Source organism: Vespa mandarinia, chromosome 3 (genome assembly GCF_050613455.1).
Source record: "Vespa mandarinia isolate Hongniang chromosome 3, ASM5061345v1, whole genome shotgun sequence".
In the NCBI taxonomy this organism is placed as follows: domain Eukaryota; kingdom Metazoa; phylum Arthropoda; class Insecta; order Hymenoptera; family Vespidae; genus Vespa; species Vespa mandarinia.
The window spans coordinates 2,023,776-2,038,807 of record NC_140812.1 but is presented as its reverse complement, the minus strand read 5'-3'; the positions used below and the strand labels follow the sequence as shown (position 1 = coordinate 2,038,807).

Here is a 15,032-nt window from a genome sequence, read left to right as displayed (position 1 = left end):
ACGTACGTCCTATGTACCTTTTGAATTTTGCGCCAAAATAGCATTACCGTAAATTTACTTCTGTTATAGTTATTTTTTTTTTCGTAGTAGCCTTTTGTTCATTTGTTTGTTACACATGAACAAGATAAAAATATCGTTTTGAATTTTATAAATAGTAATTAAATAGTAATTTACTACGATAATCCTTTGTTCAAAGAGTTAAAAGAAAAGTTGTTTATTATTTTCTATTCACAAAACTCGTAATCTTTTGTTACACTTTACTTGTTGATTAACACGTAATGCGTGAGTTTACTTACGTTAAAATAATTACAATTTTTTGAATGTCTATTTATTACTTAAATAAATCGTTATATACCGTCAAATTAAATAGAAACGTAAAAGATAAAATCGTAGGACAATATAAAGTACTCGAATGAAAAATTTCAACGGTACTTCGTCGAGGCAATGAAAGTATCTCATAAAGATCGAATTAAAAGGCCTATCCTTATTAAACAGAATCAAGGTTACGTAATGAAGTATCAAGAGCATAAACGTGTACGCAGCACAAACACACAGATATCTATTAATCGGAGATCTTTGATTAGATCGTGTTTCTCGATTGTGTTTAATGTTACGAGAAATTTCTACTTTTACAAGGATAAAACGATAATTAATTAGAATTATAAAACGTTACAATGTAGCGCAGCTTTTAATTATTAACCAGCTTTGTTGATTGTTCGTTGATAAATTAAAAGATGTTGAATAATTTCGACGAATATCGAGTTATGATTAAACTATGCTAATACAGTAAAATTTTGTAACCTTTCTGTTTGTGATACGGAATTATGTTTACTCGTGCTTCATGATGCAACATCAAAAACTAAGTAAATATGTATGTAGGTAAGTACATCATTTTAACATGCATTTCTGTTAACTTTTGATAAGACCTAACAACCTTTAACGTCATTACATTCGTAACGTTTCAAGACGACGAGTTAAGTGTTGTGTTTGATATATATATATATATATATATATATATATATATATATATATATATATAATGTTATCGTACTATAAAAGATCGTAACCGATTGTGTGATCACGTAAGTTTCAAAGTAGGGTAAGACATGTATCGAAGTAAAGACGATCACTGGCATGCTTTTCTAAGACCTGATATACACATATATGTATAGTATCTATGTACACATATACATATACTCGTATGCAGGCATCACTTTTCTAAATTCCGGCCTCGAGAATTTTCATTTGTAGAGAGACGAACGAAGGGATACCACTCGGCGGACTGCTGGAGCGATTTACCTCTTTTACCTGAGCTGACTTCGATCGGGGATCAGCGACCTGGACGGTCTCGTCGGGAGGCAGCCGCCAGGAGTTCCTCTCGATGTTGACGCTGGCGTTCATAGCGCTCTCCTCCTCCACTCCTCGTTTTCTTCTTCTCCTTCTTCTTTTTTTGCTTCCTCAGCCACTTCCTCCTTCCAGTCCAATCTTTTCCCCGACGAGGTCCCCAGGGTAACCACCCCCAGGCCACTCCTGGGGCCGAGAGTCTACCACGACAATCCACAGCTTTTCACCTGTACAAGAATAAAAGAAAAAAAATTCCCTGTCAATAATCTGTCAATAATCCTTTTTCCCCCTTTTCAAGAAATCCGAACATTTTATATTTTTATCTGATCGATCGGTAAATGGAGAATTTTCTTCATCTTCTTTCCATTCGAATTTATTTCCTCCGTTTAATTAACTTTTTTTTCTACTTATTTATTTATTTATTATCTCTTTTATTTGGAATGATCTGTCTGAAATATTACGTTTAATATTACCTATGAGTGTTACATATAATTTTATATATCTATGTATCTATTTTTTATGGTATCTATTTTTTATTTGAATTGAGACAAAATCATTGTCAATAAGAAGTATTAAATATTTTTATAATTGTAGAGAAAGATGATATCTAAATGGAATCTGCTGAAGAATAGCAGAATGATTAATTAATTAACATCTCAATAGTTCGTATTTAAAGTCCAATTGATTGAAAGTATTCAATTTTCCAATTATAATTGGAAATAGTATTTTGGAATTTGGTGAAAGAGTACAAACGCCTAGTTTCGATTAGACGAATGGTAGATTTCCGAAAAGGAAGATGATACGAAGAATTGAAGGAAAGTCGAAGGATAATAATGAACGAGCAAAACTTCATTGAAGTCGGCCTCTAAATTAAATACCAGTATTCGAAAGTAATAGCAAAGGAATACTCATTTCTCACAGTTTCAGTTACGAAACATTTCATTTCCCTCGCATTTCTTTATTCTCCTTTATCAATCAATTTTGAAGTTATTTCTTTTTAATCAATGTTACGGAACAAATATTTATTCGATTTCATTCTGGAAATTTTATTCTAGCTCTATCGTTCTTGCAATTCATTCGAGTATGATTTTGAGTTAATGCAATTTATTGATTATTTCTTTTTTTTCTTTTTTTTTTTTTTTTTTTTTTTATTTCAGCATCGTATTTGGTTATACGATAAATTTTGTAGAAATGACTTGCGTGAGAATAAAAATTTGTTGCGGAGATTTTTCTATTTCATTTTTATTCGTGAAACGTATGAAGAAATTATTACACGTAGATGTTCGTGGTAAGTGATCGTGAACGAGTCCAACATCGACAGCTATAAATTTCAAATTCGGATGGATTTATGAAACGTCAAAAGAGAATGAACAAATTGTACAAAAAACGCATGATTTTGAATAAAAAGCAAATCCGATTAGTTCGAATTATTTAAAGTTTCTTTTTCTTTTATCGTCCTCAAGTTATCCTCGTCATTGAACAAGTAGTTGCCATTTTCGCATGAGCGAAAATGCTTATTGCTTTGCATATAAAAGATTCTACCTTGAACATAAGATCGATATACTTTTACGAGCCAAACGTGGCACAACTGAACTTCTTTACATAATTATGTAAAAATCACTACGAACTTCGTCCCACTTTCGAAATTATTATCGTTTGAACCTACCAGCGTCACGTACGAAATAGCACGTACATATGTGCGTTCCCATCTATTATTCACTCTGTGAGATACTAACAATCAGAAACATGAGATGATTATGTTAAGCTACAGATAATCCTACGTCTTTGTTCTTTATTATCTACCTGCAATCAATTAAAACAATACTATCAGAAACTGTACAATAAGACATTTTTTGAAGCACTTTTTAAATAATTGAATTTGAAGTTTATCTCTAGTTTTTCTTTCATTTTATTCAATTTAAATTTTGTTTTGTGTATAATTTATATTGAATGCCTGTTTGACTACGTATGTGTGTTCACTTTATTAATCAAGTTTATATTGAAAATTTTCTCTTTTCTTCATTTATATTATATTTCATTTCGCATATTGTAACGTTTTAGTTTTAGCAAGAAACGCCATTTTGCGGTTTTCTTTCTTCATATAATAGTTACTTGACGATAATACAGGCTTTTCGCTAACACCAAGAAATTCGTCCAAAAAAGGACTATTTATCTTTATATCAAAAAATAAGAATCAATATTTCTCCGGGAAGTTTATCCGCACTAAAAACAAGTTTAAAGAAATTTATTTCAAAATTAAAACAGAAAACCAATCTCGCTATACAGAGATTAAATTCCTTAAATGTAATGAGGAATGGTTAGCCAGAGATTTCATATATCCAAGTACAATATTAGCACAAATCCCGCTTACAAGTCCAACTAATCCAACAGTGGAGCTGAAGTTATTTATTGTAACCTTCTTTGAATTTGTTTCGAAAAAATAAATTAGAAAACGGTAAAAAAAACGAACAATATAGATATTATTAGAAAAAAATTATTGTTTGTAAGATCGTTTAATTCAAACTTCATTTTGATATATTTTAGAGTTTCAAATATATATGGAAATGTTCGATCCTGCCCAGTGCCCGTTGTCGTGTACATTATATGAACAAATTTGCCAACATTTTTTGCAATTGCATCACTCTCTAATATTTCTTTTTTTTTTACAAGTGTATGTGCGCGCGTATGTGTGCGCCTGAGAGCGAGAGAGAGAGAGAGAGAAAGAGGAAATATGATGTTTTGTATTTATGTACCGATGCAAAAACACATAGATGATAACTAAAATATTTCGTAAAATTATTTTTCCTGGTACTTCGTTAATAAAAAAAAATGTATATATATATATATTTTTTTTTTATATAACGTTCAAAGAGATTTCAATAAAATTCTTCGAACAGGTTGTCCGTGTATCATTTACACATATTTCAATTAGATTTCGTGTAGAAAAATTTGTACTATTTTTATTACGTTCAATATTTTAACGTATTCGTAAAATTAATTGAGAAAAGAATCCGTCATATGATCTCGATATACTTATCCGATTGATGATCAATATTTTGAATTTCTGACTTTAATCAACTCGTTCGAATTTCTCCTTAATCAATATGAAAAATAAACTGAGGAATTATAAAAGTAAATGATATCGATGCTTGGAAAGTAAAAAAGAGAATTTATTAGCGAATATATCGAAGATAAAAAAAACGATGGATGGATATGAGGTAGGACGTTATCCTCAACGACAACGGAGGTGGTGGTACGTTCGCCTCGCTCGTGACGTCAAAGGGGCGCGTTACGTCAGCAGTGCGGTAGACCGTGTGGGAACAGTCACCGTGAGGGATATGGACTAGTGGAGAAAGAGGAGAACGAGAAGGAGTGGGGAGTAATCGAAGGAAAGAGGGGAGGAAAAGAGGTTGTTGGTGCTAGGGGGAGAGAATGGAGCAAGGGAGGATAGCTAAAGAACGATAGGAAGGGGTTGAGAGGCTGACGCAAAATAAGGTCGACTACCTTGGATTTCATTCATCGGCCACAGTCAGCCATGAACAGAACATCTACGTGGATTACTCCTTTGAGTTTGTTGAGTATCTATGAACGAAAACACAAAGAGGGATATCTCTCATGGATATCCATTGTTAAAATGTTAACTGTTTATGACGAGTATACGGTTAAAAGGACAAACAAAGTTTCATTAAAGTAGAAATAATATCGTAGTTTGTTTGTTTTTTTTTTTGTCTTTCTTTCTTTCTTTTCCCTTTTATTGTCATATCTTTCATTCCACTCTATTCTTTTTATTTTGTATATCCATAATATATTGAAAATTTCAATGAGTTATTTCATTGGGGAAAAAGGAAAGAAAGTAATTACTTGCATGAGTGATTATTTCGATAATCATTAGAACGAGTCAGTTTTAGTAAAAGGGTAAAAAAGTTGGGTTAATGACTGTTGTGTAGAATAATCGACGATTTTATTGACCTCGATTTTCTTTTCTCTATACTATATCAACGAAGAAAGATGAATGCTCTTGACTGATAAAATCATTGAATGATGGATTGATGAAATTTATATTATATTCTTCTTATGTTTTATATGAAATGAAAAATTTGGAGAGTTAAACTGAAAAAAAAAGAAGAGAAAGAAAATATGTTGTGATATATCAGAACAAGCCTGTTTCGCTCGGACTGTAAAAAAATCAATGCATATGCATATACATGTATATATATATATATATATATATATATATATATATAATGTATATACATGTATTATGATTTATAATAAATTCATTCTCCCAATGTTTTTCAAATGTATTTCGTACACGATTATATGTCATCACATTTTGTAATCATTTTAAGACATTTGAATCAGACTATCATTTAAAGATAGATAGAGCAGGGTTGATTAGGTTTGATTAAATATGGAATTGATTAACCCTCTTTAATCTCTCGTTTTAAATCTTTTGAATTTTTTTAAATGATTATATTTGAAAACTTTGGTTTATCTATCTATCAATGATGATACGCAATATTTATAAGGATAATTATTAAAAGTTTGCATAGACAATACCAAAAATGTTTGAGAAAATATATCGGTATCCTTAAAAAAATCTTTTTTCGATTTACAAAAATGTATCGGATGTATGATAATAAAATTTAGAATAATAATAAACAAGGAAAACCATTTTGTAAATATTAAAAATAAAAGCATGGTAAGATAAAATCGTAATAATTTTATACTTGAGCACTGCATGGCATAGAAATAAGTCGATGTTATTATCAAAACTCAAAATTATAATACTTATAATCCTGTGAAAGTTAATTTTTCCATTTACATCTTCGTAGTTCTGAGATCTCTTTTTAATACTCTATATATTTCCACATTAGCATGCACCTGCTTCAAATGGTGCTCTAAGCTTATTATCGACTTATAGGTCGTACAAGGCGGTAAAGAAGAATGATACTTCTCAGGGAAACGACAGATAGCGCACCTTCGTTCAACGAGGATAAGAAGATATGTGAAAGACAGAGAGAAAGATATATATGTGTGTGTATGTGTGTATGTATATATGGAGTACCTCAAAAATCGATACAAGACGAGAACGCGTTTCTTGATGAATTCCTTCGTTCGTACTTGTATTCCCTCTTATCGAGCTTGCTCCTTTGTCTAAGCATCGAAATGGTACTCGAAGATGCTGAGCCTCGCTGAAATGTGAAAAGTCTTTGATCCGTCAATGAGTACCTCGTTAAAAGAGTGCTTACTACTGTACCGTTCTTAATCTTATAGCTAAGAGATTGCTTCGTCTCTAATATAAAAGTATCGATTTACAACGATCCTTCTTGTTTTGTTTTGGTTTTTTTCCTTTTTTTTTTATTTCACCTACGTTTCTATTTCGATTTTCAACAAAACGTTGTTTCGTTTCCAAACTTTCAACAAAATCTATTCGATATTACTTTATTGACATTTTTTCTCGATTTTTCCTTCATAGTCGATAAGTATATGAATCGCAAGAAATAAAAATATTTTAAATATTACTTTCGATAATAGATTTTGATAATCGAAAAAAGAGAAAAATAGCTGACGTTATACTAAACCTGTTAAATTTTTGCTTAGTTATAATATGTATACAGAAGAAACGCTTGATGTTTACATACTACTCTGGAATAAATCGAGTGTAAATAAACGATATTGCGTATTCTATCGTTGACTAGAAGATACAAACAGAATAATCAGTCTTCGATCGTATCGATATTTGTATCACGTGTATATAAAAATTCTTTCATGTATCCGTATTCGTATATTCGTAAAATTTTTAAATTATCTAATATATAAAGAGGATACATATTTTTTAGAAAAAAAAGTCCTCCTAAACATCGAGAATATATATTTAAACAGTATTTCCACGTGAAATACAAAATAAGCATGATCGATGTAGGCCACATCGATGATTTCTACTATTTTAAATAATCCTACATAATTTTTATTTATTTTAATTTATTACCGCGTATGCGACCTTTCATTAGTTTTAAAAATGTTTGAAATGTTCGTCGTTTTTAAACTGAAAATCAAACTGAATCATAGAATTATTCATAGAATTTTGTAGGATTTAACTTGAGTTTTGATATAAATTTCAAATTAATTCATTAAAAAATTTAAGCAATATACACACTCATGTACACGCATATACATTTAAATTTTGATATGAAACGTTATGAAAGATTTTCGGATATCTCAAGTAATTTTGAAAACAATTCTTTCTTACGTTTTTCATTAGATTAGGAGCATAAGAAACTCTTTGTAATTATACTTAAAAATTCTTTTCTCTTTTACAGAAATTATTAAATAAAGTAGAGAATTATTAAGACAAAAGGAGGAAACGTTTTAATGTAAAATAAACTAGCCCGTCATTTTGTTTGTATTAATATCATGTTAACATTTTCCATTTTAAATAAACACGTATAATTTTATGTTGAATCTACAGAATCTTATATATACAAGATTATATGTGTTTTAATTATAATTAATATAACATTCCGTGTTAATTTCTGTAATAATATTGTAGAAATTACATTTCAGCAAAGCTTAAAGAAGAGATGCAACTTTGTTTCAGTCTTTTTTCTATTCTTTTCTTTTCTTTTCTTTTTTTTTCTTTTTTTTTTTTTTTTTTTACGGACAAGAATAAAATTGAAAGTGAAATGATAATAAATAATTTATCGTCGAATTGTCCTATTTTCAATCGAATTCTTTTTTCATTTTTATGTCTACTCTAGTTCAAGAATATATGCAAGTATCTACATATCTGTGGTTGGAAGGTCCGCGCGTATTCATAATTGGATTCTCGCAGTTTGAAACAACGAATGTCGATGGAGCGAACCTGAACGTTTCGAATCTGAACTCTCAATATTCAATAGAAAAAAAAACGCACTAACGGGAGAAAATCTGATTGGTGGTTCAATCGATCATACGTGCGATCGATGTTTCGCTTGGTGTTAATATTGTAACCAGTTCGACTATTTTCATCGTCCGATTTAGCTAGGGCACTGAATCCTTTAACGCCAATCAAAAATCTAAAACTTTTTCGGTGAAAAATCTACAGTAAAAAATTCAAAATAATATCGATTAACGCTTTTAACTTCGGTTGCTAAAAACATTTAAAATCTTTCTTATAAATAATCATTTTTTTATTAATATATCAATAACATATTAATAAATCAGTCTTCAAACATTAAATTAATATTTAAATAGAATTAAAATTTAAACGCGCGGTCGTTGTTTAGTTACTTAAACAACAACGACCTTCTCACTGACTTTGACTGTTATCAAATCAGTTTCCTTTTGGACTTCGACGAGTAAAGATCGGAGCTGTCTCTTTCCAAACAGGTAAGGTTATATAAATCATACTTTTCATTATTTTAGATTTATTTATACAATTTGAAGCGAAGTATTCTATTTCATATTATTATAATATTAATTTTATATAATAACATTACATTTTTCTGTTTCAGAACGTCATTTCAATCACATACGAAGCATTGATATAATCGATTGTTTGTATTGCTAAAATAAAAATAAGGCGAAGTAGAGGCAGTGTTTGTTCATTCACGTTTCGCGATTTAAACAACAAGTGTTTTTGCATCGACTGCGTGCAATGCAGTCGTTAGAGTCAGTGATCGTTCGTAAAGTTTTATGCTTTTTTAACAATCGTACAGACTGTATTTATAAAAGACAATAGTGTTTCGGAAATAAACTTCAGTGACCGTCCGTTAAAAAATAACTATTGCGTATTAGAGTCAGTGTATCATTTAAGAGGATCTCAATCTATAGCGATGTCGGTCTACCTCATTTTCAACCACCTACGAATCATCCACCCTCAATTTCGATCTAAATCGCGGTAGAGTGTTTTGGAACTATCGCAGAACTTCTTAAATAGTAAGTAAATTTTTAATTTCCTCCGATCACTCTATCATGTCGAAAACGAAAGATCCCAATTGGCACGGCTGATTAATTGTAATTAATTAATAGAAGAGCATTGAGTAACCACGAATAAATTTCTTCGGAGATTTACTCTTGAATGGTTTTTTATTTTTTGATTTATTTAACAGATTAAAATAGGATATTCTTATTTCATAATTATTTGCAATTTGAATATTTCAATGGGGTTTTAAATATTTTTCTCTCGCAAAAATAGTAAAGAATCGATATTATATAGTTCTAATAAAGAAGGAACAAAAAGACATTCGTGATGGATAGTCTCTGGATTACAAAGGAAATTGAAATGATTTTTTTTCTAATAATTAAAGTAATCGCTTGTAAGAAGGAATGTTCAAGGATTTTTCATTATATTTTTTAATAAAAATTAATTAAATATTTAATCAATTTTGTTGATGAAAAGAAAGTCTCAAGAGTCATTGCTTTTAAATGAAAAAAGTCGGGTAAAGTTATTCATAAAAGGATAGGAGATTGATAGAATCAATACAGCCCGTCGGTCCTAAAATAAGTTAATCAATTTTTAGTTCAGGATTTTCTGCAGTTAATATACTAATTCCTGTTTTTCTTATGCCGTGAAAAGGTATCTCTCCAAAAAGATAAAATTTATATTTTTTTTTAGATACGTTAGGATTGTATTAAGGTTTTTTTCATATCTTAGAATTTGTAATCAAATTTGATTATTACACTTTTTGGATGATGATCAGTTAAATTAAAATATAAGGCAAACAAGAGGCTATATGCCAAAAATGTACCTCAAGAGGATAACTATAAGCTATTGAGTTACTTTCGAAGATTCTTTCAGATCATTTCGAGAATGGCTTTTAGTCATATTTTATTTTTGCCATGTTGTCATTTTAAATGCTCTTATAATGATAGGTGTAAAGGTAGATTTGAAAAATTTAGATGACGTAATATTTCGTCGCCCCATATTTACATTGTGTGTTACATGAGTAGAATTATTTGATATTTGGATTTTCATTATTAAAGTTGAGTTTCATACATTTTTCATTGTTCTTTGTTTTAGAATTAAATAAAATTCATACTTTCATCTTATATAAATAATATATTTCTTATTTCTATAAAATTGTTATTCATAAACTTTATTATCTTTCTGTTAAACATTGGAATCTGAATCGATAAGTGGCAAATCATTCTGGTATCGCGTAATTTAGAGTACAGTCAGCGTTAGCCCGTGGGTCTTCAGATGCAGCAACCTCCACGTGGTGAGACCTGAGTCGATATTACTTGTAATATATTAAGTAATACCGGGAGAATGGCTGCATACTTCAATATATTTTCAAAATTTTTTCAATCAAATACTAACTAAATATTAAAGTATTATCATTTTTTAGTGTTATAAAGTATAACCTACGCAATCTTATAACCTCGTTCCTCTCTTGCTCTTGTAGTTCATACTTTGTCCATATCTGTCGCTGAAGTCATACATACTTTGTGCGAAAGATGATGAACAACTTTTATATGTTACTATACTGAGGAATTTTCAAAGAATCGACATAGTAGATTCTTATCTTATCGACTGTTAGTATTGAGAGTTTTTAACCAAAAAAAAAGCTTTCTGATAATTTCGAACTTTATAAGTAAACACTACGATTTTACAAATAATAACGCAATATTTGATGATTTTTCGAATGTATTATTTAATAAGAATGTTTTTTAACTTTTAGAATTTCGTTCATGTTAGTATTTATCGTTTAACATTTTTTAATTTCTAAGAGAAAAGTTCTAAATTCTTTTTATATGTAATTTTAATGTGATTTTTATCAAAGTTCAAGAAGACCAATAAAAAAAAATATAAATATTACTACTAATTATAAAGAATTATTAATTACTACTACTAATTACTATTAATTATAAAGAATTATCTGTTTAATTTAATGTAAACGAATAACCTTTGAAAGTTACTCAAGTTTAAATGAAGAATGCTTCTTTGATTGTCCCAATAAACGTTCTTAGTTTTTCAATTCATATAACATTTTGTTCTAGCTCTCTCCGGATTCATGAGTAAAACTAATTTCCTGCGGATCTGCAGTACCATGAATCAACTTTAATCATTGTATTATATCTATATCTATCTGTTGTGTATTCTTTTATACTTCCAGGTTTTTAATTTAAAACGTCATATGAATTTTTATTATTTTCCTACAATTATCAATATCTCCATTTAGATTTATCCATAGATTAAAATCCATACGTTTACATATACATAAAAAATCGATATATAGTTGTATCCAAATAAAATGAAGAACACTTAATTTCTTCTTAATTCATGATAACATTGCAACGAAATAATATATCAAATAACAGAAATAACATATCGATATTAAATATCAGTTAAATTTATTTAAAAATCAATTAAATATGTAACAACTACATATCGTATAAAAGTATTACTAAATATTACTAAATATATATTTTTTTTATTTTGAATTCTATAATAAAAGTATTAAGTTCAAATTAATTTTTAATTTCGATCACTATCAAAAAATGTCTAAATTATTTAAAAAACTAATAAATTATTTGTAATAATTACTTCTTTCTCTTTTGTATTTTCATTTGACGTTATTAAAATTTATAAAAATCATTCATTCGATATAACGCATTAGCGATTATAAATTTTGATTATATAAACTTACCAGATTCGAGCCGTGTTTCTAGAAAACGGGACAACTCATTAATATCAAATTTGCGCCGTAACGATGATCAAAGCTATTAAACGCGTCGCATGTGTTAATAATAATTTTAGGAAGCTATATTGTGCTGAAACAAGATGGGAAAATGAAAGAACGAAAGAAAATAGCGATACCTAATTTATGACCCAATTTCGAAGCAGTAATTTTAATAAAACGTTGTATCTAATCATAAAAGATAAGGAAGATACAATTGAATATTTTATTTTCAAAATTTCTTACATTAAAAAAAGTTTCTTATTAAATTATTAGAAATATATAATTAATTAAAAGTTATTTAAGATGCAACTTGGTTATGGAAATAATTTCTTTCTTTCTTTTTGCATAAATAAATACTGTAAAAATCACAAATATAAAGGGTAAGATGGAGCTACTTTCTTTTTTTTTTTTTTGAAGTTCAATACATTATAAACAAATTTAATTGATATCCAAAGCAAAAAAATATTTTCTTATTTATATTTCGTATTTATTCGTAGAAATAAAAAATTTTTAGAAATAAAAGATTTTAGAAGTAAGAGGAAAAAAATTAACTCCTTTTGCTCAAACAAAACTATTTTACAAAGATCATATAAATCCAAAAATATTGCACATCCTCCGTGAAGCCACTTATCACGTCTCACATATTGAATCCAATCGTCTTATTTCGATGTACAGCTGTAATGCACCTAAAACCAGATGCATTCAGCATTATATTTTTCTTCAAAACTTTCTTCCAACTCTTGGGTCACAAAATCTGAATAAATTTCATCCGAAGATGATTTCTCCAAAATCTATTTACGTTTGAGCTTGTCTGAATCTTGAGTACTTTTCGTTGTTTTTGCTATTTTAAATGTATCCAATATTTTCTAATTCGTTGAGCTACACTTGATGATTGTACTGGGAATTGAATTAATTTTATTTAGCGTTGTTCCTGACGTGTCCGTCACGGGAGTCTTTTTATTAATTGCTTGCGAGCAACCAGGTAAAATAGCTTCAGGTTCTCTATTTTCTTTTATATCTTTTTCACTTTTACACTATGTTCCGGTTGTTATTCTTTATTTGAAAAAGCGCAGAATTAAACGTTCGCTATTAAAAATGATTAATGCAAAAAAATATGAATCCACCTGAGTAAACAGACAGATTTACATCGAAAAGTGTATAATTTTATAATAGGCCAATTATTCTCGAAAAAAATCGAGCCATCTAGAGTCAGGACAATAATGATTTATTTATTTCTTCGATAATGTTACGATAATATCGACGTTGGTAAATATAATAATAATATAAAGGAAGAGCAGAAAATTTTTATTAGCTTTTAATTCCTATGTTACAAATAATTTATCTAATTTCTTAATTGAAAATAAATAAAGAATACATGTTCATGAATTTTGCTAATAATTGTCAGTCCAATTACTAAAAATATCAGAAAAACGAATCATATTTTAAAAAAATATGAGACTGAGCCGTTTCACCCGCAGGGAAATCTTACCCGAATTAGATTATATCAAGAAATACCATAGAGAGCATCGTGCTCGACAGTCGCCATATTTGTTTTTTTTCTTTTTTTTTTTTATAATATATAGACATCTCGAAAGTATCTCCTCGTAATGATATGCAATAAAAGAGAAAAAAAAATTGCACAGGTATTACGTATATACTTAATACCTGTCTTGTAACGGAGTTCGTAATAGTCAAGATACATTGGCATAAAAATAAATGCAAGAATGGTAACTGTAAGAGTATGACGAAGAGAAGTATAGAAGAGTCTTGTGTTTATGAGGGACACAGAAATAAAGCAAGAGGCTAGCTGGCTCGTAACCAAGATGGTTAATCTCGGGCACCGTGCTGAACCGATCCGTTCGACGGCTACAAATCCAACGAACGTTTCGCTATATCTCTGCTGTACCACCCTTTTCCTGAATCGATCGCTCTTTTTACAAATCCCCTTTCTTCTAAACTCCCAACTACCCTCCAACTTCCCTTTCCTCAACCCCACGAGATGGTCTATACCAATGATAGCGAACCTTTTCTGGCGGTGGGTCGAAATCAAATAAAAAAATTTCTTATTCATCAGTCAAATATTTGAACTGAGTAATTTAAAAAAATAAAAAGGAATTTTATATTTAATTCTTTAATCAATCTGTCATAACATAAAAAAAAAAGGAAACGCGAAATCGGAATTAAATGGTATAATTTTGTTTAAAACTTTTGTTCAAAGGGTAAAACTCGCTGCTATTTTTTTTTTTTAAGTGATAATTTTTTTTTTTATATCGGGATTATCTAAACGGATAATTTAATTCTTCGTGGATTTTGAGATACGATTGGAAATGAAATATCAATAAATAACAATATTCTACTGATCTAGTAGATGATTTCAAGATCTTCTTTTTGTATTTTGTAAATTTCAAATTTCGATTCTTTCTTTAATAATTTACTGAAAACTTTAGTTAAACTTTTGGAAAATTCTGAGATCACTAAAACATTTTCACACGGATCAACAGATTCGCCATTCCTGTTTCACATTGATCTATACTGATCGTTCTATCTATATTGTTTCCTACAATTTCCTGTAATCGATTCGAATTGATATTATTTCAATGTCTAGTGTAGTTCATGGAATCGCAATAATTTGTAAGAAGATCTATAATTATTTCAAAGATTTCATATTATTCCCCGGTGTGTACAACGAAGATATAAATTTTAATTATCTGTAGTCAAATATAAATATACCAATTAAACAGATATCTATATAAATTTCGTTTATATATAAATATATATGCAAGAGATCAATAAATATGTGTATGTATGTGTATGTATGTGGGTGTATATGTTTGGAGATCGTATGGATGAAATATGAGTTTGGGAAGTGCGTATTACGCGATTGGGTTTTTGTTATCGCACGTGCAAAGTCGAGAGAAGAGGCGCTATTGAGAACCATCTCTAGAAAGGAAACAAAAAAGGCCGGCCGGTAAGTCTTAAGCAGGCGATTGCACTAGGAGGAAGTATTTTTGGAATAAAGTT

At 29.3% G+C, this 15,032-nt stretch overlaps 1 protein-coding gene across 6 annotated transcripts in view; it reads right to left on the bottom strand.

Annotated features, from left to right (window-relative positions):
- The window catches only part of LOC118446885 (inactive dipeptidyl peptidase 10), an 83,696-nt gene that overhangs the window by 21,202 nt on the left and 47,462 nt on the right, over positions 1–15,032 (bottom strand). For 4 of the 6 annotated variants that reach the window (XM_085655691.1, XM_085655685.1, XM_085655686.1 and 1 more), the window contains one exon: positions 1,300–1,571. In XM_085655691.1, the coding sequence (XP_085511817.1) occupies positions 1,300–1,401 (102 nt within the window). In that variant the 5' untranslated portion in view covers positions 1,402–1,571. Of the gene's footprint in view, positions 1–1,299; positions 1,572–6,412; positions 6,540–15,032 lie in introns of all 6 variants that reach the window. The other 2 variants (XM_085655687.1, XM_035878045.2) reach the window with 2 other exon arrangements.